Source organism: Netta rufina (genome assembly GCF_964035555.1).
Source record: "Netta rufina genome assembly, chromosome: 23".
Classification (NCBI taxonomy): domain Eukaryota; kingdom Metazoa; phylum Chordata; class Aves; order Anseriformes; family Anatidae; genus Netta; species Netta rufina.
Genome location: NC_140147.1, coordinates 1,572,233 through 1,597,228, shown reverse-complemented (window position 1 = coordinate 1,597,228; position 24,996 = coordinate 1,572,233). Strand labels below are relative to the sequence as shown.

At 42.5% G+C, this 24,996-nt stretch overlaps 1 protein-coding gene across 1 annotated transcript in view; it reads left to right on the top strand.

Annotated features, from left to right (window-relative positions):
• The window catches only part of CSMD2 (CUB and Sushi multiple domains 2), a gene marked incomplete at both ends in the record, with an annotated part of 284,745 nt that overhangs the window by 134,726 nt on the left and 125,023 nt on the right, over positions 1-24,996 (top strand). Inside the window, 5 exons of the mRNA XM_084300478.1 lie at positions 1,611-1,698; positions 2,884-3,008; positions 5,700-5,821; positions 12,310-12,413; positions 16,859-16,971. Of these exons, the coding sequence (XP_084156604.1) occupies positions 1,611-1,698; positions 2,884-3,008; positions 5,700-5,821; positions 12,310-12,413; positions 16,859-16,971 (552 nt within the window). The remainder of the gene's footprint in view (positions 1-1,610; positions 1,699-2,883; positions 3,009-5,699; positions 5,822-12,309; positions 12,414-16,858; positions 16,972-24,996) is intronic.

Here is a 24,996-nt window from a genome sequence, read left to right as displayed (position 1 = left end):
AGGAGCCCCTGGAGCAGCAAGCAGCTGGCTAGGGCACGAGGCAGCACACAGCAACCATACCAGAGCCAGGCTGGGCAGCCCCTGCCCCATGTCCCTGGTCCCGAGCACGTGGGACTTGGTGCAGGAAGGGAAGGTGGCAGCAGTGCAGGGAGGAAGGGCTGGGACAGGAGGGAAGCACCTCGAGCTGAGCAGCAGGTTACGAGCTGAAATGTTTTCAGTGCAGGCAGCCAGCACTTGGGTGGAGATGCTCAGACGACAGCCCCGTACCAGCAGGAGCAGAGGGATCCTTCCATCCCTTTAGAAACAGGGTTCGATCTTCCAGCTGTGCCTGACTTACACGAGGTGTAATTACTCAGTGAATAATTACCACATTCGATGGTCTTGCCTTTCTGTGTGTCCATGCTGTGCAGCCTGTGTTTGTGCAGATGCTCCACGTGCTTTTCTCCCCATGTAAATATTTACATGCACCACCCTCTGTGTCTTCCTCCGTGCTCGGCGCTGTGCAGATCTCTGATTGTGAAGCTGACGTGCCTGGAGTGAGAACCGTGCTTTTATCACCCCACCATCATCCCATTTGGCAGCGGGCTTTGGGCACTGTGCTAACACAGTGCCTTCTGTATACCTTCTGCAGTATAGCTGAGGTTTCTCCTTTGATCTGGTGGTAGGCAGAGGTTGAATGGGAACGTGCTCGCTTCAGATTCATGCTCCACTGCTTCAGCCTTGCTGAAAAAATGTGTTGCATTTTCCTTGAGTCCTCCCCTCAATGATATGAGAAAGCTGAATCGCATCAACTTCTACATCTCTGTGACAAAGTTACCCCTTTGTCCCATATTATTATGCGTTTCGGTAGTTGCTGGAATTCCAAATTGAAATCAGCATATTGCTAGATCTCATTTCATGCTTTCAGGAGCCACCCTGGCTAAATCCATTCCTAGGTAATGCTTCTTTGTGCCATGTGACAGGCTGAAGGGGGAAGGTGGACGTGGGGAGATAGAGAACCAGGTTTGCAGATGTTTATTCAGTGCTGATCACCACTTGAGAGGTTTCTATTTGTTGGTAGTTACATTAAGGTTGCTCCATAAAGTTTTTCATATTCAAACTAAATTACTTGCTTTAAAATGCTAGACTCACATTTCCCTTTCCTCTCTCTCTTTTGTTCTGTGCTTGCTTTTTTTCCCTGGTATCATACACCTACCTTCTCATCGAGTTGTTTCTCTCTCTGGCAGCGCTCAGATGGGTTTGGAGGGTGGTAGACAGTCACCTTGTCGTGTCACAGGTGGCCGTTTTAATCACAGGCTTCGGAAATGGGCTGTTTAATTGGTGTAATTTTGCAGAACGAAAAATCTCTTTTCAGAGGTACTTCTATAGCAGAACAGGGGGAAAACTGTGTTCCTAGCTGGCACTTCCTAGAAAACACTTTGGTGTCTAAACCGAGCTGAAATGATTCCAGTTAAACTTGTTTCCAAAGCTGTTTTTTCTAAGCAAAATGGAATACATTCAGGTTTTTCAAGCTACCAATTGCCATTTTCTCTCCACATCCACCAAGACAGTTGATGAAAGAATGTTTCTTTTGCTATTCTGTCTCTGTATGTGCTGTTTTTGCTTTGTAGTAACTCAGGTTGGTGTGTCCCAGGGACATAATATGTGTCCAGACCCTGGGATTCCAGAGAGAGGCAAAAGAATAGGCAACGATTTTAGGTAAGAACCTTTTATGTTTGTGTTTCTGCATGCTGCAAAGCTATAGTTTATAACCATCGTGTGTGCTCCTTGACGTTACGTAGTCTGTTGTTAGAGACCATCTGCACACATCTAAATGTGCTCTGTCTGAAAGCTTGCTGAGCCTAGTGATGTAGATGAACAAGTGTGTGTAGAAGTGCACGTGTGTGTGAGAGACCATGTCCTGGGTGATGATCTGTAATGAGTTCTTTGGGAATATTTCTCCTTTCAAAAAATGGGCATCTGGCCAGGCTTGTATTATCCATGTTTGTTGTCATTCCCCTTTCCAATGAAGTGCAGAAAGAGCTGTCTTAAACAGCAACAGCATCGCTTCTAAAACTAGCTTAAGTCACAGCATGCCCCTGCCCCCAGTGAATTTCAGGTGTCTTCCCAAAGCACTGGTACAGTTCCTTGTCAATAAGTAAATGTGGTGCTGGATAATTGTTTTCTTATAGAGTTTAAAACAATGCTGTTATTCCCTTGTACTTGCTAGCGTTCATTTAAAGAGCGTAGGAATGAATCAGCCTGCTGTTAGCAATGGGGAATCAATATTTAATCTTATTTTGCTGTCGATAGCTGTTTTGTTCACTAAAAATGTCTTTCAATTTAACCTGAGTCTATCAAATTCTCCTGAAGTCCAGAAAATGTATTGGAGGAGGGGGGAATGAGAGTGGAGGAAAGGCAATTCCCAACAGAGTCCCTAAATGCCATGGGATAAATTCTCAGCTGCTGGAAACTGGCATCGTGTCACTTCAGTGAGTAAGATAGGACTGGCTTTAACCAGCAAAGGATCTGAATCCAAAGTGATAGAATACAGAAGAAATCTTTCAGTAGTAGATGAAGTTTTTTTTCTTTATAAGAATGCTGAGCATGTCATCTCTTGGGACGGAGTCTGTGCTCCCGAACTGAAAAAACCTCCCCCTGAAGTTGCATTGAAAGACTCAAATCTGTTCGGGGACTGTCACCACCTCAGGCAAACAGTGCCCAGCATAAGCAAATGAATGAGGCAAAAGCCTGCCCCTCATTCATTTCTGCTGTTGCCTGGAGGGCCAGTGCACTCTCTCTGTTCACAATTTGGAGAATCACTGGGATAATAAAAAAGCAAGTGACAAACCCGTTGCGGCAGAAGCTTCTCGGTTGCTAACTTCACCTTCTGTTCTCTGCTAGGTTGGGCTCCAGCATCCAGTTCACCTGTAACGAGGGCTATGATTTACAAGGGTCCAAAAGCATCACCTGTAAGAGAGTGAGCGACATGATTGTTGCATGGAGTGACCACAGGCCAGTGTGCAGAGGTGAGAAGACGAACGTTTTTTACCAAGTTAGTCGGACTAATGAGAAAATCCATCTCCTTTATGCCCTATTCATGCATCGCTCATTCCATCCTCAAGTTTGTCTGCACTTGGTTGCTGCCTGTTGCCTTTTTCTTTTGATCAATGCTGTTCCAAGGAGCAGAGCACTGTAAGTGGATATTTCTAGGCTGGCAGCTCCCACCTACCCCATGGAAGACCATCTCTGGTTCCTCCCAGAGACACCTTGCTACACCCCCTTTGTTCTTTCTCTTCTTTTTGGTTCAGTCTTTCCTTCTCTTTAAAAGTCAAATCGATTGTTAGGCAGTCCTAGAACAGGTTCAAGCCTCTCGCTGAGTGTTGGATGTTTATAAGCTGTATTAAGTTGGTTCTTTTGATTTCAGCTGGGTCTTATCCTCAGCCTGCTGTGTGGCCCTTGGTGCAGATCTGTTTTCAGCACCCTCACTCAGGCAAGAGGTGCAGCTAGAAGAGCAACCTGGCAGTGCTCTCAGCCTGTTGGAAAAATTCAGCTCGGTACTGCTGTTTCTTCTGTGCTGCACTGGGTTCCTTTGTTTTCTTGGAAATAGGAGTTTGGTCTTGCTCGTTCACTCTCAAAAGTCAATAGGATCTTTATTCTTTTCTAGTGGGGATTCTTGTTTTCCAGGTAAGCAGAGAGTAACACGGCTTCAAATTTTGAATCTTTTCAGCTCATGCCTGAGAAAGAAACCTTCACTTGATTCTCATGCAACTTTTTGATACCAGAAATTCATGTTTTTAAGACAAACACCTGTTCCTGTACACGATAAAACTATTAACTGTGGAGCTTCATAAGCTACTTGCTCTGCAGCTGATGGATTATTTGTGTCCTTCATACCTGTGTGCTATGTCCACACCTCTCAGCAATGCTTTGTCCCTTTTTGTTCTCCACTCCAGATTATTCCTTTTTAAAGGATAAGGAGGAGAGGGGGGATGAGGTGAAGGTTTGGAAGCTAGCAGCAGCCCGATTATCTTGTGGCCCAGCCATGAGATATCAGCAAAAGCAGTTTTCTTTCAGCGTAAAAATGAAAACTAATGTCCATTTTGCCCTTGGCCATTTTGTTTTCTTTCTCTCTATCCTCTCTCTCTATAAAAAGTGGCATGCATAATTGTGCTATTTGTAATGCTAATAATGAACAACTTGTAATATTTTTAATTAAATCCCTCTAAAGCTCTTAAAGTCATAAATTGGTATTTTTTTCAGTTCTTTTTCTCTTTAATTTCATCTGCAGAGGTTTTCAAGGCTTTGGAATCCCATCTAATTCTTGAAACAAGCCTAGAATAAATTGAATCAGTGTAAGAGGATATTTGGCATAAATATGTGACACTATAAAGGAAATTTATGGTGTCCTCTTGCAAGAGATAAGAAAGGATTTGCCTGCATTATTGCGATTCTGTGAATCAACTTAAAAAAATTTCTACCACTAACTTCCTTTTTTTTTTTTTTCTTTTCAAAGTTTTCCATTTGCTTTTTATCTCGGTTTTAAACCACGTTTTCTGTTCCCATTTTGTTATCGTGTGGTGAGTTTCCTTCAGCTTGCAGGGTGCCTCACCAGCCAGCTCTAAAGCCACTGGACTGGAGCAGTTTGTAACACCTGGTAATGAAGCATCTTGCCACTGTGTTCAGAGAGGGAATTTTAGCTTCCTTATCTGCAGCAGACTCCCTCTGGGTGCAAGGAAGAGTTCCTTAGTCCCTTTGTGGCCCTGTTGCCCACTTTTAAGGTGGGAATAGCAGGCCTTAACTTTTACTGTCAGGTGGGACTGGGTAGATGTAGCAGGCTCCAGGAACGGGGTCTCACAGGGCAGCAGGAATGCAGCCCTGCTGTGTGGTCAGTTTGGCCGTGAGACCATTTTCTATGCTTTACAGCTGTTTACGGGTAAAAAAAAAAAAAAAAAAAAAAAAAAAGCCCTGCAGAAACCACATTTGCAAATAGGACTCCTTTGAAATTTCAGATAGATTAATTTTGAGGATCCATCACAACAGCAGAGGCAGTTACAAAACAAGGATGCTGTTCTTTACATTTTCTGATTAAATATCACATCAAAGGAACACTACAGGCAAACATTTCCCCCTTAAGTGCTTTTCAGCTTCCACTTTACCTAAGATGTTTTTAAGATGTGAAGTTGAGCTGCCATCTTCGTTCTTTGAGTCCACAGTTGTAGCAGAACGAAGTCAGCCCTCACCTAATAAATACTTGATGTGCAGTAGTTTTTTAGATCTGCAATGAAGAAAGGAAATATGACCTTCCTGGGACATTAAAAAGGATCCGTGTCTTACCTGGCATCTTCCATGTAGTTGCTTTCATTGTCCTGGACATGAAAGTATTTCTCTGAGTACTTCAACGCAGTAAGCAAATACTAAATCAGTGTGAGAGCTAGAAAATGGGCTGTTGGTTGGTCTGGCGGTCCATCTGTTTGATTGCCTCTGGAAACACCCCACTCATCCAATCATCCTAGATAAATCCTTTGTCTCTGATGTTGCATGGAAGAAGATGAGTGTTTTGGCTAGAGAAAACAACACAGAGCAGCAATTTTTAATTCTCCCCTGCCTTCATACAGTATGCATCACTATTTCTCTCTCGTCTCCAAACAGAGAACTCCGTATTCATCCCAGAGCTAACAGACCTCACTCCCACATCTGTCTTGTTTTCTTTTTCACAGCAAGGATGTGTGATATGTACCTTCGTGGTCCCAGCGGTGTGATAACTTCTCCCAACTACCCTGTCCAATACGATAACAATGCTTACTGTGTGTGGGTCATCACGGCACTCAATCCAGCCAAGGTAGGTCTCGGAGATACGTTCTCATGTCACTGTTTTATTGCCTTAGTTGAAATAGTGTGTAGCTAGGGTTCCACAGGACTAGTCTCTGATATTTAGCCCTTCAGGTTTCTGTTTCTGAAGTCACACCCTTCTCCCAGAGACTTCTCATGCATTTCTCAACTGTCTTTAAAGACCGTGTCCTGTCATATTCTGTCTCTGCTGAAAATTCATTTTATTAAAGGATGTAATTAAAAGTGTATGTAATTATTTTTAATCGAAACCTCTTTGATAGCTTGGCGTGAATGGTGGTGAAACGCCCAACAGTGTAGCAAAGCATCTTGCTAAACCAGTGCTCAGTTGGGGCAGAAATGCTGTGCCAGGAATTCTGACTTTTCACTTCCCTTTGGCTGATAGCTGGCCCCGAACCAACAGGGATTTCAGCCCACAAAGGGCCAAGAGCAAATGAGGGAGGGAGGATTTCTCTTCAATGCTGTTTTTCTTTTTCTTTTTGTTTTTTTTTTTTTTTTTTTTTTTAAAGTTTATGAACAAGTCCTTTTTGTGTTTGCTGATGTTTAGAACGTTGGAAGTTGGGGATGATTTTTTCTCCCTTGGTCTGCATGTGCAGTTTGGAAGGGTTCAAATCCTTTGTCACTGATCAGTACAAGTCCTAACTGCTTTTGTCTTCGTAAGATGAAGCCTTTCTCATTTTCCTGTCACAGGGAGAACGATCCTCAGTGCCTCTTACCTCTTAGTGCTGCCCTACAAACTCAGCCTGTTCCTCTCCAGATCTGTATGGGAACATAAGAAAAAAAATGACTTTGTTGCTGTGTTGTAGCTCAAAATACCCTGAGGTATCATTCAGTGCTTCTGCTGAAGACAGGTTTCATTCTTTTCAGTGCCTGGGTTCCTCCTAATATAATCTTCATTAGTCTGGGAGCAAACCTTGCATTCCAAGGCACTGAGCTCATGCTTATCCAGTCAATTATTTCTTGGTCCTTACCACCAGACAGCCTTGCATTTTGGCGCTCTGCCTTCTGCTGCTCATCCAAGGAAGTCATTTCACAAACATGTTAGTATCCCAGCATCTCATCTTTCACAAGAAATTGTTCCAGTCTGTAGAAATGCTGGCAACCATCCACAGTTGCATTTGCTTGCTACCTCTGATGAGATGGCATCTTGTGCTCTCATCTCCCGTGCTTCGCCTCCCTCTGGAGCACCTGCTGCAGCAGGGCAGCTAGAGCTGGGGCTGGCTGAAGAGCCCTGTTGAGTTCTGTTTCTCCTTCCCCATTGACATCAGTTCAAGCCTTTAATAAGTACAGATCACTGGTGGATTATGATTTTAATGAGGAGTATTCCTACATTCCAATTTCAGAATGAGTTTGTATTTAAAGGGCTGTCATTAGCTGGTCACTTCATCCAGCGGATATTTTGCTTTGGCTGCATGGGAGCCTGGTAATGACCCAAATTCTGGGAAACTGGAGTGTGGAATCAGGATATTTTTTTCAGTGCTGATTTATTAGGAGTGATTTACTGGTTAATCAGACTCAGGAGGTTCTCCTTCATCAGGGTAATGTGCGAGCAGAGAACAGACCACATGTAACAACAGCCATTACTGCTCAAGTGTCAGCTGGGCTTCTCAGTCGGGGGCCTGCAGACCCTCGGGTATATGCTGCCTGCACATGGACAGGCTGTTGGATACATCAGCTGCTTAGACGCTGGTATGTATTATGTATATCTTTCCTTTTGTACATCTTTGTCTTTCAAAGATCAGCAAAATCCCAGTTTTGCAAATAAAACAGTCCTCTGTTTCTAAGAAGAAATTGTAATGAGCTCGCCTTGGATGTGCCCTGGGCTTTACACAGGCTGACACTTTGGTCTGGGCTTCCCACTACAGTTTAGGAAGGAGGAAATGGCAATCAAACATCTGGATGCTTACGTGCCACGGCTACTATATTATTGACCCTTTTTTGTGTTGCTTTAGAGTTGAATAATTGGACTTTCATGTTCAGATCTGTTTATTTTCTGGCCTTTCTGCCTAGCCGAGACGGTAGGAAACAACCTTTTTTGCTTCCTAGTAGTGTGATAGGATAAGCTTTTGTAAGCTTCCAGGGCAGACTCTCATTTTTCAAAAAATTGGTCTTCTGGGTTCCTACTTAGAGAAAGTTTCTCCTCTTCCTCTGTTTAGGTTCTTCCTCATCTTTTAAACGTTTATCATAAACTGTTGATTAGAAAACAAAATCTGCAAGTCCTGATCCTTAGCTTTCATAAATTATGAAGTGAGCTGAAATTGGCAAAATCCATTTCAATACTTAATGTAGAACAGAGGTTTAACAGCAAAATCTTAGTTATGCTACATGGGCTGCAGCATCATATACTGCAGAGCTGTAGCACAACTGAGCACAACTGAAATAAGGATAGGCTGGTCAAATCAGCAGTTCATACTCGCTGTCTGTAAAAAGGCTGCCATTTTCTTTTTCTTTGAAGTGATAAACAGTTAATTAGCAACATCAGTTTATGAAGGGTTTCTGGGAGAGTTTCTCTTTTTTCGAATGTTTCATCCTGGAAGTGTAATTTACAGGTAGGGGAAAACTCTGCATCTCTTTGAAGCACAGAGGACTGAGAGCAATGCACTAATTGTTTTGGGAAAGCCACTGCTGTGCATGCTTATTTCTTTGCACCGTGTGTTGCCTGCTTGAGTTACTTTGAGCTGTAGTTCAGAACTGCAGCCTGATGCCTTTCCTCTGTCTGAATGGCAGTGAGGGCTCTGCATGGCCATGGGAGCCAAGGCAAGGCGCAGCTTCCTTCTGGCACCCCTCAGGAAGATGGGAAGCAATTAAAATGAATCCAGTGCCTAAGAGTTTTCTGCTATTTTCTATGTAATATATTCTACTATTCATCAAAGCTCCGGGAACCAAAGCTGCGCAGACAGGACAGCATCTGAGTGGTGAATGTACAAAATGGCAAGTGGATTCACGGGCACAGACAGTTCCTGTTGTCCAGAAAGCAGCCCCTGGTGCTGGCTGTGTGTGCTAATGCAGCCGCTCACAGTGTCCCAACAAGTGCGTGCTCCAGTGCAGCACTGGGAGTTGCTGCTATTTAAGTTTTAATGCCAGATCAGTGTCTGGTGTTCATAACCACAAGTCAACAAGTGCTGCTCCGGAACATACCTGGGCATGTAGAACCCTTAAATGACGGCCCGTGTTAGAAACATGTTGCTAAATTAGAGAATTCACCTCCCTGACTCATGTTGCTTTTGTGCGAAGGGGATGATATCATCGTTGCACATTCCCCAGCATGGGTGAGGGAGGAATTGAAGATGAATTAATTAAAATGCCTGTAAAATACTTTGAAGATTAAAGCATTATGGGCCTGGGCTGAAGCCTGCTGAAGTCAGTGGTAATCTTTTCATTGACTCGAGTGATCTTTGGATCAGGTCCTGTTATATGAAGCTTTTAATATGAGCGATGGGAAAACCACTGAGCTGAATTTAGAACTCATTTGCAAGTCATCTGTTCTATATTTGGAAAAGAACTGTGAGCCAGATTCACTGAGGTACATAATCCCCTCGAAGTTTGCTCAGAAACCTCCATAAGCAGTATTAAGGGCATAGTGCTCTTCAGTTGACAACTCGGAATTATTTCCTATACAGAGGATGACATATTAAAGCTATTTGGGGGAGTATTGAGAGCTTATAGATTTCTTTTTTTTGCTGGTCCCTGGTGCCACGGGAATTAATTTCAACTGCACTGGAAAAATAAGTCGCTCGGGAACTGAGAAATGCATATGGTAATTGGTGCATTTGCATCAAAACTATTTCTGAACCTTCTTGACATACCAGATGTCACTGGTTGATATTTCTCCTGTGGTTATTCTCACCTGGAGTCTCGCTAGCCAAACACAGCTCTGTCCAAGCTTCCCGTGTCATCAGTGGAGAGAGATGGGCCCCTCCGGGGGATGATTCATCCCCTCTGAAGATAGATGCTCGAGACGGGGGAGAACGGGAGGGAGATGAGTAATGTGTGCTTGTAAAGCATCTGAATATAACTGCAAGAGGTGCTGTACTCTGTGGTGAGAACGGGTGTTTTTTTTTTCATATGAATGTGACTGCACTTCAAATCGCTTTGCAGTGTGTGAAGCCTTAGAATCAGGTGTCATATTGAAGCCTATTTTCTCAACTTTGCTAATTGCTTCCTGTCACTTCAATAGCTTAAAATTGAGGTTTTGTGTCATTTGTGTATTTGTATGTGCTGGTAGGTCTCTTGTTGTTTAATGAATCATTAAATAATTTTCAGCCTATAGCCCAAATAGAAAAATAGGAAAATGGATGAATAAATATTGTATTCAGCATCCTGTTCCTGTGCCACAAGGTTACAGTCTTCAATATACTAGACTGTAATTAGTTATTTAATTAGGGTCAGACTCCTTAGAATGCAGCTTACTTGAACGAGTGGTTTAACTAATGACGTGTGCTGTTTTACAGCAGTGTGTTCTTTGTATTAATTACATTATTCCATCATTACATGGTTTAATAATAATCTGCACAGGTTAATATTTTTGGTACTACTGACTAAAATGAATGGCTCCAAACTTCTGTGAAGTATCTCTCAGGCTACTGTTTCAAGATCCTCTTACTTTTGGGTAATGCCCTATTTTCACAATGTCATGCGTAAAAGTTTGAACTTGATCTTTTATTTTTTTAAATGCATTTAAAAAATAATTGCATTTGTATGTAGAGGATGGTAGCATATGACAGGTCAGTCTGAGCTGTATGTGCACCCATTATTTTTAAAGAACTTTGATGCCATTCAACACCTGACTGACCACTTTGTGGTTTAAATTGAGTAGCTTTTGACAGAAGAAGGTTGTCATCTTCCTAGAGAGGACATGCAAGCCTTGGAGAGACTGCAGAGGCATCCTCATATTTCACAGAATACCATTAAATGTTGCTTTTGGTCCACGGTGGTTTTTTTTTAATCCCCCTATGATTTTTGCACATGTGCCCAAGTGTTTGCAGAAGATGCTACAAGAAGTTACCAAACAAAGATTTTTATCTTTTTTTGATATCCATTGCTAAATGACTTGCTATTACAATCTATTTAACTGAGTATTATTATTAGCATTACAGCAAATTAACAGGCTAATTGTGGTGTCAGTATGAGTAATACTGGGGTCTAAATATATGATCCGCCCCACTCGAAACTCAGCTTCATCGGCTGGGGCCTGGTGAATGAATCTGACCTCAGAACATGACGATGACCGACTTGATCAGTGGGGTGCACTCATGAGTCTCTGGCCTTGGTGTGTCGCAGCTTCCTGGGGAGAATCACCCCACACCGGTGCTGGCTGCACTGTGCCACTGATGCCTCTCTTGGTGGGACAGCTGAACTGGTTGATGCAGCTGAAATTCCTGTCTCTTACCCCAAATCAAGAGGTGTAGGGTTGCTTCATGTATCTGTGGTGCTCGGTGCATGTTGTGGGTCCTTCTTGCTATTTTTGTTGACTTCTATTTCATGTGTGAAATAGCAAAAAGTCCTGTTAAACCAAATTTGGTAACAGAAGCTGTTAAGAGTTAGGTAATTTAATATATTTACAGGCACGTGTACAAAGGGATGAATGCATTCACGTGTTCATGTGCTTTCCTGGATCTGGGCAGCTGAAAAGCTTTGAGACAAAGCTCCCATTACTTTCGGTTGGTACTGTGAATGTAAAGCAATTCTTTACATTCAGCTCTCTTTCTTTTCTGCTTGTTTACCCTGGCCCATGCTGGATTAAGGGCCTTGGTCTCCTGAGTCAGAATGTGATTTTCAGTTATTTGCAAATAAAAGATTTTCATAAGCAGCTAAGAGACTTGGAACACAAAGCTCTCGACTTCAGTGGGACCTCTGCTCCTAAACGGTGCGTGAAGGCTACATAAACCCAGTCAGTGCCTTGTAGTGGGGGTGGAAGGGTGTGACAGAGCAGGAGAAAAACACAGGAGAGGGCTGCCCAGGGGGGAGATAGTGGGGACTCCCACCACAGAGATATTCAGAAGCTGCCTGGGCATGATCCTGGGCACACCATAAAATCTTTCTGGGTCTGTGAGAAGCTTCTGAGAACCAGGTGAATTTTCTGACCAACATAGACCAAAAAGAAAGTGTTTATTACACCATAACAAATGTGCTGTTTATATGCACGTTCAAATGTATCACCATAATCTCAGGCCTGTAAAAGAAGTGGTAGTGATACCTGATGAAAAAAACATGCTGAAATCCCACCACACCTATCTTTATCAATAAAGTCATCTCAAAAATCAATAGATTAAGCAGAGGTAAGAGGTAACTTCAGTATCATCTGGAAAGAAGTGCCACAGTGCTATAAAAAGGGAGGGTGGTCGCTTTTGGTGCTGTCCTGAAGATACTAACGCTTGTACAAATTGCTCCTCAGTAGGCAAGCAGGTAAATGAACGAGACAGGAGGCTCTGCTGGCTGCCTTGGCAGTTGATTCGTATTAACATGCTCCGTCTTTGCCAGGTTATCAAACTCACCTTTGAAGAATTTGAACTAGAAAGAGGATATGACACTCTGACAGTTGGTGATGGAGGACAAGTTGGAGACCAGAAATCTGTGCTTTACGTGTAAGTAGCATGTCCTTTGTCACTGTGAGAAATCCGCGTCTAAGTTCTGCCTGATGAGATTTATTTATTGCTTCGATGGAGTCCCAGTCTGCTTGCTGGTTCTGTCTCATAAGCAGTTTCTCATTTTTGGTGGAGCTGACTGTTCTCGGTGTTTTTTTCTCTCATCATGTTCTCTTCAGCTTCAGCTGACAGAAGGGCTTTTTACTTCTTTGCTTCTGTTTCTTGACTTGCCTTTGTCAGGATCCCTTAGAGGCTGAGGCTGTCCAGGGAGCTGAGTGAACAGGATTAAAATTTGGATGTAGTGATATGCAAACCTCCAATTTACATCCTCTAGTTTGCAGATGTGGTGTTTTGTGGAGGCTTTCTCAGTAGATGAGATGTTGTAGATGGTCCTTCTTTCCTTCCAGGCCTTCACATCTTTGTGTTTCCCATCTACATGTTGTTTTTATTGTTGTTGTTGTTTGTGTTTTTGTTTTTTTTTTTCCTCCAATTTTATGCAATTACAAAGGGAAAACTGACCAGAAAAGGGCCACTGCAGCCATGCTGAAGGATGGGAAGAAATTTCTGATGTTGCCAGTTTTTAAAATAAAGAATTGATACAGCTTCAGCGTATTGTTTTTAGATTTGAAGACCAAATTCTTCGTTATAGTAAGGGTAACGTAGAGAAATAAAAGTGAAATAGGCTCTGTAGCAACATTTGCCATCCTGCTTGCTCAGTGCTTAATAACTGGCAAGGGTTTGGGTTTCAGTTGGAAGGAATGTGTCAGTCAGACGAATACCAATCAGCTTGTGGGTTTATAGATTGAAGGCAAGGGTTTTCCCTGACCCCGGTGTTTGCAGTGTGTCAGCATCAATTTCTGGTACCTGCTGTTTAGGCAGAGTGTTGAGGTTGGTGAGAGCACTTGGCTGCTCTGAGGAAAGGCTCTGCTCTGCATCAGGACCTCACGGATCTGACAAGGTGGAATCATGCATACCCCTCGGACTTTCATGTCTCTCTGGATTTTAGTTTTTACATATGCAGTGTGCTCAACTCTAATTGTGATAATTGTGTATCGCTCAAATCCACTTTACTGAAGAAACAATGACTGCTGTAGCTCTTCTGAAGCATCAAAGCAAAATACTGCGTGGCTCTATGGTCGTGCCCCTCGTCTGTGATCAGGGCCAACCACTTTTCATAGCAGTGTGTGCTTCCATTGAGTATAGCTGTAAGCCAGTGGTGGTTGTCGAAGTCTTAAATGTCTTGAGGGCACTTGCAAGGGTAGGGAAGCAGGGAAAAGCCACCAGGACTTTCAGAAGGAGCATTAGAAGTGGTAAACGGGGCAGTTGGAAGGAACCAGGGCTACCGGCAACCAGCTTTAGTGTCTTAACTTGAAAGACTCCCTGATTTGCTATCTGATTAAAAAAATAAAAAAGTGTAACACAAAACTCTCCAAAAGCTACTCTAGCAAAGCAGTTTTACTCTTTCCAATTGATAAAGCATTTTTCATACTGTGTTTTTTAATTTCTCCTTTTCACTTGTTTTAGCACATGAATTGGCCTCCCACTCCATTTTCACTTACCTTTTTTTGCTTGTCTTTGCAAAACCTCTGTTGCTGCGTTTCATCTTACTATGCTTCTCAGGACACGAACAGCAGTGATACTTAAGTCAGAAACTCTAACCTGCAATATATATAAATGTAAGGTCTGATTATTGTGAAAGTGTTTGTAATTAAAGTGTCACAGAACATTTCACAACTGATTGGTCCAAATGTGCAAATTACAGCCAAGGGAATAGTTTGTAATAACTTGCCGCAATGATTTCTCACTCCCTTCCTTTTTTGTTTGCCCGAGGCCTGTGAAGATTTTTGTACATTTTGTTTTAATCATTCCACGTTTTCTCACTTTACATTAGGGACTCAACACCTTGCTAATGCAAATATGGAATATCTCGGGCTGCCTGCACAAGGTGTATGGTATCTTCTCCCAACTGCAGGGGATCTCCTTCCATTAAATTGTTGAAGCTAATGCTGACACAATTTGTTCATTTTTCTTTTGAATCTGAGAGGATAAGTTGGAAACTAACGAAATGTGAAAGAGGTGTGAGGACCACAGAAATATTCCATTAGTGATGAATGTGGTTGAAAGTCCATGGATGATTTCTTTTAGCATTTGCTATTCTCTTAACCTAAGGTCAGCTAAATTCACGCACTAGGTGTATCCGCTGGATACAAGCTGTAGCTTCTTTGGAGGAATCAACATGTAGAAATCTAATCCTGTTAAAGATAAGAGTTCCAATTTTCTTACTACTCTTCACTTATTCTTGGCTATTCAAGAAGAACTCAGTCCTGCAGACTTTGAAATCAAGAAATAAATTTGAATCAACTTTCATAGCACCAGACGTTATCCCAAACTGAGATATAAAGGACCATTTGTTTCCAGTCTCACTCTCATCCCTGTAAAACGCATCTCAGAGAACACAACAGATTGTTAGGCTGAGCTTTCTGACTTGCAGGGAGGATTTTATTCCCTAAAGTAACAAGCATCCAGATCAATCATTCAGCTTGTTAAAGTAGAATGTGAAAGCATGCAAAAACCTTTGAAACACCTTTTCTGAAGGTTTTTCTCTTGGTATGTTTCTTGTTCTTGTCTGTTGCTTAAACAACTTGAGAAGGATCAACAATAGCACTTCTGAATCTTTTCCAGTCCCCATCAAACTCCCTGGATGCAAAACAGTTATTAAGAAAAGATTGCTTCCTAATTTACTGACATTGTAGGATCAGTAAAATTTCTGATGCAGGTCAAAGGAATAGCTAAGCAAAGGTGGGGGTGGAACTGGGAGAATTTGATGGGCTTGGGAGACATAGATTCAATTTCAGGGGAAAACACACTCCAGATCCCATGGCCAAAGCCTTGAATGGTGACCAGTTTTGGGTGTTAGAGCACTCCTTAGTGCATGCGTGATTGGTAAGACAATTTTGGGGATTGGGAGGAGATTTATCTGTATGGCATGATTGGTCCCGGTTATGATGATACCTGTAAGGCTATTTGAAAGAATCTGGCACTCAGCGGGTAGCCAGTTTTAAGAGTGTTAAGCAAATAGAATAAGTAGCACAACCCTTTAAGCAGTCATTTTGCTTCACTCTAAACAAACTGTAATTGGCAGATCAGCCATCCTGTCTCCGATTACCCAGGAAAGTGGGAATTGTAATAATTATGCCTGGAGGTTGCAAGTTACGTTTATTCACAGGATGCTATCAACACACAGCTGCCGGGATTGTTCCCTCACAATACTGGTTTGCAGTAAATCTTCCTTGAGAGCTTGGGGTTCAGTTTTATCAAGAAGTCTTTCAGATGCTGCTGTTGTACTTGAGCACGATGCCGGGCAGAAGCCATGTCTACACACATCCATGTGTTTAAATTTAAGTAAACACTACAGGGAAAAATATATATATATCTCCACTTACAGTAGTTAAGCTTAGGGTAATTTACACATTTATCACAGATGATACCATAGCAGAAATAGTATAATAGCATTAAACACTGCCACTGAGACAGACAACATACCACTCGTACACCTCTAGTAATGAGCCCTTCCCACGCACCAGTGCTCTGTTTGCAGAAGCAGAGGGAAGGGAAGGAGCTGTGCTCGGAGCGGGCATTTGTGCCTCTAAGTGCCTACACTGGTGCCTGTGTGGGTGGGGATAAAACTCTGAAGCTGTGTTGAACCACAGCGAGGTGATTAATCCCGAAGGCTGAATGAGCCACACATGCCTCATTAGTACAGATGGATTGGTGACATTTTTCTTAATCTCCTCAGCTTTCCTAGGAGTAGCCTTGCAGGGTTGGCGATGCCCCGATCATCCCATGCTGCCTGGATTAGTTGGTGTTTTTCAAGGGCTCCCAGGACATTCAACAGATTTGAGGTTCATGCCTTGTCTTCAAGGTGTTGATTTTTTTGCCTTTTTTTTTTTTAAAGGTCCCTCTGGAAACTTCTCAATTAGGAAATAAGCATAGAGAGCGTGTTGTTGAAAGTAAATTTTATAATAGCAGGAAATATCTGTAAAAGAAGTTAGGAGGATACAGTCACCGGTATGGTTGCTGGGAATTTGTTTGCTTATGTTTTGCTTCAGTGAGAAAGGAAATACTAGTATTGATGCTGGATAAATATATTGTGGTGGTACTAAACTGTAATTATTTATAGTGGTGGTGATACTAACTTTCAGGCCCTCAAGTGTGATAAGACTCATTGTTATAGGTAGTAATCAGAAATACACTGAGAGGCTTATCTGTCCTGAAAAATCTGTCAGGATTTTGGACAATGTTTTGTTTTGGGGTTGGTCTTAATCATACTGGCATTGTTCTGTCTGTTTTTACTCTAACAGAGGTATAAGTGGCCTATATTTTGGTGGAATGCTAAGTTTTGGGAGGCATATGAACTATTTACATGTTTTTATTTATTTTTTCAGCTTGACAGGCACCACAGTCCCCGATCTTATTGTCAGCACGCAGCACCAGATGTGGCTCCTCTTCCAGACAGACAGTGTCAGTAACTTGCTGGGATTCAAAGCAACGTATGAAGGTAATCCAAGTGTCTCTTGGAATTTACCTATTCTTAAAAAGATCAGAGATGAGATGAGATGGGCCTAGTTGCTTTTGAGAAAGGAGCTTCTCAAAATACTGAAGCTCTGCAAACTTTTCCTTAAAATTGAAGCTTTGCTTCACTAAGAACAGCTTTTGTGATTTATTTTCTGTGAAAGCAGACTGGATGGTTAATGTTTCATTGCTGTTTCATCTGCCTTGTTGGAAAAAGAGTTGGTGAGTTTCAGCAAAGTGATGGCATCGGCAACAGACTGTGCAAGAAAATGAGACCAAGTAATCAAAGGTTCGTTCCAGTAGATCAGTGGTACGAACTGCTTCAAACTTTGACTAATCTTTAGCATTACAAATACAATAAGAGTTCATTTGTGGATTTTTCAAAAGAAACTCTTGAAATGCATTAGGATGGGGATGCTGAACTCTGCCATTAACTTCTATCCTCACTGTCATATGTATTTGCAAAGTTAGAGAAAGTGATGGGAAAGTATTCCTTATTTCTAACTCGTGTAAGGGACTGGTGATTCTAGTTGAAGCATTTTTTAGATCCTTGTTTTGAGATGTTTCTAGGTTTTCTTGTGTGGTGTTCCCACTCAGTGTGAGCACATTGGGTTGTTAGCTTTCTCTTCAGGCATTGGGCTGAAGAATTGGCTGCCCTTCTACTGTCCGATAGCCACACACCTGCAGGGGGGAGCTTTTTTCCTCCAGCACAGGCACACTGGAACACTTCCACTCACATCGTCATCGTTTTGCTTTTGTTGTCAGCTTCAATCTCTTTTCAAAGCATTTTCAGTTTTGTCTAAAACCTGCTCATAGTAGGGATCGCTTACTCTTTCGGCTCTGATGCCTAAAACTAGGCACACAAATTTTTATCTAGACATGGGGGCTGATTGTGAAAGGTCTGAGGAACAGCAGCTCCCACTGACATCAGCATTAACATTTAAATCAAAACTGTTTCTATCAAGGGCCCTAAATGCACATTAGGATTCATTCATATTTAAAATATTTCCCTGGAACTTACTGTGTTTCAGGGAAATGTTATATTGTGTTCTGGCCAGGACCTGACCATGGCAGTGCTGCTGATTGACGCTAAAGTAACAAGAGTTAGGAGCCTGAAGGGACTTGACCTACTAGAAAACCTAGTTGGACCAAATGCCAATGTGTCCAGGCAGGCTGAGCAGTACCTTGAAGGGGGATTGGGTCACGATGCTAGAGTAGTTAGAGCATTGCAAGGCCAGGTCAGCAGGAAAGTCATTAGAGACGTAGATAAATGAAATGGAAGTGGAAGAAGAAAAGGGAAATCCAGGCTGTTTGTCCTGGGAGTATCTTAATGGTACTATTTCAGTCCTAGTGACTGTACGAGCCTGAAAACATGCTTTTTGCAGTAGCTGTGAGGTCTGTCTCCTGCCACATTTGTCAGCAGTTGATTGTCGGCTGCCTGGCAGGACAGACTGCTGTACCCCTGCCTGCCAGCCGTGGATGGGTGAAAACACTCTCCAGCTCTGCTATGAGATTCTGTCTGGTTTGCTAATCTCATCCGAAGGGCAATGTGGACATTATTCTTCTATTTTCTTGATAAATCTTGTATTTATCCTATAGCACAGCACATAAAGTTCCAACACATGATATACAGACTCAGCTTATGCTGTTAGGAGCTTTGGATCTGTAAGGAAGTTGACTTTTTCCTCTTCTGAGTTGCTTCGATGTTATGGGAGCTTCATCTCTAGCAAGGCTGAGCCCTGTTTAGTCCCTGTGACCTCAGCAGTTGCTTTGGGGATTGCTGTTGTCATTCATGCTTTGGAATCCTGTTTTATGGAGCTTCTAATGGCAAATGTGCTTCTCCCTTCCCTACTCATCAGCTTTATCTGCACAGCTGCTGCCTGGTTTTGCTGTAGTTGTTTATGTCCAGAACCTTCTAGAGGAAAAAAAAGGAGTGCTCTGGCCCTTTTGTGCCCCAGTGAGCCCTAAAGGAGAGGAGGGACCTGTCCCAGGCGAGTGTCAGTCCTTTGACCAACAGATCTGAGCAACAGGCAGAGAGCAGGCTCTTTCCTCTTTTCCTGAGTATCTTCACAGTTCTTATGCAGCAGCTTTTTAACCTTGGAAGATGGGTTTGTGCATGAAAAAAAAAGAAGTACAGTTCTGTGCTGAAGGCCCATGCTGGCCCTATCCTGAGGTTATGTTGAATTCAAATCATCCTTGTCCATAAAATTCTTTAGTTTTTGCAAATCCTTTGACTTGCAAAGCAAGAGCTGTTTAAGTAAGAGGCAATTAGTACTTACCAAATACATTATGAAATTATACCTAACTTACTAACAAGTTTCAGTATCAATTTTATTGCCACACTTCTTCCTAACTGCAAGAGGAAAATTACAGCTAATGGAGCTATATAAAGTCAAGACCAAAAATCTGCTTAATAGAAGAACAGAGTATTGTTTATAGAGTACGTTTAAATAGCTATGCATCCTAAAACATGTAAGTTTTAGTGTACCTTGTAAGTGTAATGCAGTCATAAAGCTTGTTGCTAGTGCTGAAATGGTTACGCCTGTGAGACTTATTGACGCACAGATTTAAGGACCTGTTGGAAGGAATGTGCTCAGGAGGGCAATATGCCATCAAATTTTTAGCATAGAGTTCCTGGGAAGGGGGAACCAACCTAGTCATTTTGCTGCAGTTGTGGGTAAAGAGAGAACATATTTGCACCAGGAAGAGGATACAAAGCATAAGGTTTGTGGGTTCGGGTTTTTCCATGTCTGCACTGCAAGACTGGATGTTTTTGGAACAAGTGTTCAGCTGGTGCAAATTGGTGCGACAGCATTGATTTTCAATTAAGCTGTGTCAGTCTTTACCAGCTGAGGATCTGGCTCATTAATGTTCATGAAGATTACTTCTAAATCTTCTATGTCTCAACTGCAGCCCCGTTTATCCTTTTAAACAGACATTCTCTCATAATAGTGGGCAATGTTTTTGGACTTCCAGTGCTTGTCAGAAGAAATCTGTACTAAGCTCCACTTTGCTGGAAAAGTCTTTTCTTTTTCACGACTATAGCGAGCTGATTGATGCTGCAATTTAGTGCTTGACTTGTGAGAAGGATTACAGCCTCCTGGGGCCCTGGGTCTTCTCCCTTTTCTTTAATCTGAGGCAACCTCTTATGGGAATACCTCCCCTTAGGGCAGGCTGCTGTTTCCACAGCCATCATAATGGTTCTCTGAAAGTCCCCAGGTCAACCCCTCACAGTGGTTGTCCATAAATAATTATTTCCGATCGTGTTTTCAAAGGTTCTTGAGAAATTTAGGGTTCATTTAACAGGATTCAGACTCCTATATTGATTAGGTACTTTCGAAAGTCTCAGCTGTAATCCTTCTGCAGTTATATTCCCCGATGGACTGAAAATATTTGGTTTTCCTCACAGGGGAGATGTGAGGAAAAATGTGTTTGTCACTGATGAGCTTGAGGTTATTGCAAGCAATAGTATAAAATAAAATCAATAATATAAAGTTCTGTGGTAAGAGAAGTAATAAAACATGAAAAAGCAGAACAAAAACAGATTTTAAACTTATATTTAACTTTTTATATAGTTTTAATATACAGTAACAATAATTTCAAATTAAGACCACATTTACAGGCACACAAAGACACTAATAGAGTTTGGATTTCTGCTGGAATTGGGTTAGTCTGGGTAGAGCTGACTAAGGTCTATGTTCTGAACAACCAGCGTGCTGCAGGCAGGGGATGATTAAACAATATTTAGTGTTGAGATGCTGACTAAGTGTTTGGCTCTGGAGAGCTTAGCTTTGGAGCTCAAACTTAGCCCCATGCTGCTAAGAGGCTTAGAAGCTCTGCTGAGCTGAAGTCTGAAGATTTCCGCTGCCGACCTTCCTGGTTTTAATCAGATCGGTACCGCCTGGGGCGTTCGGCCAGAGGAACTCGCCGGGTTTCCACGTTTGTTTGTCTGTGTGCGTTATACGTAAATACAGAGCTCTGCATGAATGCCAGCAGATAAGCTGCGCATCAAGGTGTTCGTACACATGTATGTGTGTCTGATCACGAGAAAGGATAACCTCTCCATTTGCCTAATCCTGGGAGACTTAGGGGAAAACGCACAAATCTGAGACTAGTTCTGCTGCCTCTGTTTGGAGGCAGCTTTAAAGCTCGGGCTGTGCTCCCTGGCTTTCAGCACGGCCCCTTCCTGCTGAAATACTCTCGGGTCACACCGAGAAGCCCAGATAACCAACTCCTCACTCCTCTTCTTTCTGCTGTTCTGCAAGAAAACTTTGCTGCTCTGTGAAAAGAATGTGAAAATTCCTCTGCCAGCCCTATGGCAATGCCTTCTCTGCTCATCCCACTGCTATTTGAGCCATCAGGTCTCTAACACAAACACATGTAGATGTTTACTCCAGTGGCAGGAGGTGCAGAGGCCCTCGGCAGATATACTGCCCCCATGCTCGTGAGCACCAAGGCCTCCTTCTTTCCTTCCTTCCTTCCTTCTTAGTAGTGCCTGCAGGTATTTTTCATTGATCATGTGTTTTTTTTCTTAGGTTCTACATCGCCTGACATCCCCCTCCCAATAGTCTCGGTGTTGAAGTCTGTCAGTAAATGCAGTGTTTGTTTCCTGCTCTGCTTTTCCGTGAAATGTACTGACTCATGTCATCAAACACTCCTGCTGCAATGCTGCTGAGCCAACAGACGTGAAGGCTTTTAGCTTATGGTGTGTTGACCTGAACCGTTCTCCGGGGCACCTTACTTGTATGCACGTCTCATCTAAACCCGAGCAGGACAGATTTAATGTCATGCCCCAGGGCTTTAATGAGCCTGGTAGATTCAGTTCCTGTATTCGCCCTTCAACAGTGGCTTAGATGGGAGGGACATAGCAAAAAAAGGGGCTTTCTTCTTGCTTTATCCCTTCCTCTTCATCTCCTTTCCTCATTGCTGGAATCAAGTAGAAAAACTAGACAATAGGAACTCCCTTGTCGTGGCTCATTAAGGATACATACCTAACGCTATTAACTTTCATTAGTTTAAGCAAAGATAATATATGTGTGAAATTGTGTGTGTAAGGCTAAGTATATTCTTAAGGGTCTTTCTGACTAGAGCTAATATTTGTGTGCTTTCTTCAGGTATGGCTTCTAAGTGCTCACAAATCCCACATGTTGTGGATATATTTTCCGGAGAGTGGAATGAATTTTGCTCGTTCGGTGTTTGCTTGCAGCTCTGAAATCCTCAGTTTCCTGCCGAGCTGAGTCAGGAAGGAACAGAAATCGCGTGTAGCCCCAGGAAAACAGCAGCCTAAATTTTGGGTGCCAGCAGTGTTTCTGTGCAGCTCTGTAAAGGAGCAGAGACGGTGAGCGTTTGCTCTCCCCAAAGCAGGTCTGTGCCCACGCAATCCGAGGGACTCGCTCTTCCTCGGTGCTCTGGAAGTAGAGGCTGCCTCCTTGGCGCTGAGCACAGGGATCCGATTCCCCCACCCACCACAGGGATACAAACAGCACAAACAGCTGGTGACAAATTTCTGGCAAAACGTTTTCCTTTACAAAATACTGTTTTGTCAAAAACTTACCTGCATGATATAATATTTGATGGAGAAGTTTTGAAAGATTCATTTCAACTTGTTTCATTTAAATAATGTCAAAACACTTGATTTTGATGTTCTTGTTTAGTTTTGACTATTATTATTCTAATGTGGAAGAGATTTTACTTAAACATTCTTCAGGTGAAATGTTTCAATCTTGTTGAGGTAACATGTTTTGATATTTCTGAATCACTCATTTTTGGAATTTCTGCTCTGCTAAATATCTCATGAATTTTAATATGTATCAACAGACGTGTAGGAACCAGAGGATTTTCTCAGGACAAAAATTCCATTTTATGACCTCTCTAAAGTAGTAAGACGTGTTAGCTTTGTTTGAATGCTGCTAACAATTAGATCACATGCATAGTGGAAAACATGAGCTCTAATTCCTCATTTCTCTCCCATTCTTAAGCCTGTGATTTCACACTCTAGAGATGTTCCACTTGGGTTCACGCGGTGTGACGGAAAAGGACTGCACAAGCTCGAAAGTGGGGGGAGCCCAAGGAGGGAGGAGAGCATTCAATCAGTACCTCAAGAGCATCTGTGTTACCTTTATTCTTTTTCAGCAGAGGGTCGAAAGAGTTATTTATTTGCTTTGCTTGGCTGCATTTTTTCTGAGTGCCTGGTAGCCCAAGCATGTCCTGATTTTACAAAGGCAAAGAATATGCTGAACACTTGTAGCTCGTGCTGCCTTCTGTGGTAGCTGGAGCTGCTTGGCACGTCTGTCGGTGGGGTACCCATGGCTGCTGTTCTTCCAGAGCTGCAGATAGGCGCACAGCGAAGGTGTTTGGGTTAAACACCTTCACCTGCAGTGAAATCTTAGCCCTGGAGGGACCCTAATGGCCAAACTGCCCTTTGGGGTGTTAGGAGGACAGGGCTCTCCCTCTCTGGAGCCAGGTGTAAGCAGGCAGGGATGTTGCATGGGTTTTTTTAACGGGCTTTGTTGCTTCTCAGTGGGAAGTCTCTGCACGTGGAGGGGCATTTGTCCCAGCAGCCCAAGAAATGCTGGCCCTTCTGCTCCCACAATGCAGGGTACAAAGGCTTGAAGCTGACTGCTCACCCCGGCCCTTAACACTTAGAGCGTTGTTTTAAGAGATGGCTGGAGTGGTGTTTGTTAGCATCCATCACACTCTGACCAATAGCAGAAACCAGAGTGGTGTCAGGACAAGTAACTTTAAAGGTTTTTCCCAGATATATAGCATATGTATATATAGCATATATGTATTCCTAGATATATAGCATATATATATATGCCCCCTTCCCAGCATCTCGGAGCCCACAGTGTCACAGGCTTCAGAACAGGCAGCAACTGGACGAAAGGCACCCTGCAGGACAGCTTGCCATGAGTAAGACTTGCTAATATTGTGTTTCAAGGTGTGAGAAAGAATGACATGACAAAAATTAATTTTTAAGGGCTGTTGGCTTCTAGCAGGATAAGTTATCAGCTCCCTGTGTCTCTGTCAGGTCACAATGATGCGTGTTTAAAATATGCATTCCACCCTTTGATCTTGTTACTGTTTCTTGAGTCTTGAAGCTCAGTTTTCTTTCTGTGATTTACATCATCTCTTTTTTTGTAGAGCAATGTAAGTTCAGTTCTACTTTGCGATATGAACTGTTTTGTTTTTGTCCCTCATACGCAAGAACAAATCTTCAACATATGGATTTTCAAAGCCTGCAGGAAGAGGCATAAATCCTGGCAAACTGTTTTCACTGACAGGCAAAAAAAGAAACATGTTTCATGAAAACTTTTCTATTAATATTAATTTATGTTAAATTATTTTGGGAATGCTTCGTTACCTGGCAGTGACTTTTTAGTTCAAGATGCAGAGAGCAGTAGCAGAAGCTAGGTGCCTTTTCGTGACTTCTATTCATAATACACCTGTATCTAAGTTGCCTGAAGTCAGCATAATAATGAGGTGGTGCTTGTTATTCAAACCAAATTGGAATATTAGATGGAGTAATGCAAATCTCGGATTATGCGATTTTCTTCTGTAAAGAAAATGTCACAAAAGAAGTTTCCAATTTGGTGTAAGAAATTGAAATCGGGGAGAAAAGACAGCAAAGCTGATCACAGATGATGGGGATAAAAAACTAGAGAAGGCTGGAAGACGAGATGAATGTGAAGCAGATGAATACTGTGGGAGCACTAAGAAGGCTGTAAAGGAATGAAGTTTTGTAGCTAGTAGTGATACAGTGCAGGGGACCCTTTTGAAATGAAATTGTGTGGAGCAGCAGATAACAGAAAATTGTGTCCGCGATTTACTTGAAGTCAAAATACATGCACAGCAAGAGATTAACTGCGTGTTTTCACGCAAGAAGGTGGCAGCTGTCGCCTTCAGGACCACACGTGGAAATGAAAACAGGGTAGTAAGGGGGGGGAGAGAGCAAACACAGCAATCCAGCAAACACACTGTGCCTGTATCCTCATGGCTGAGGGAGTCCAAG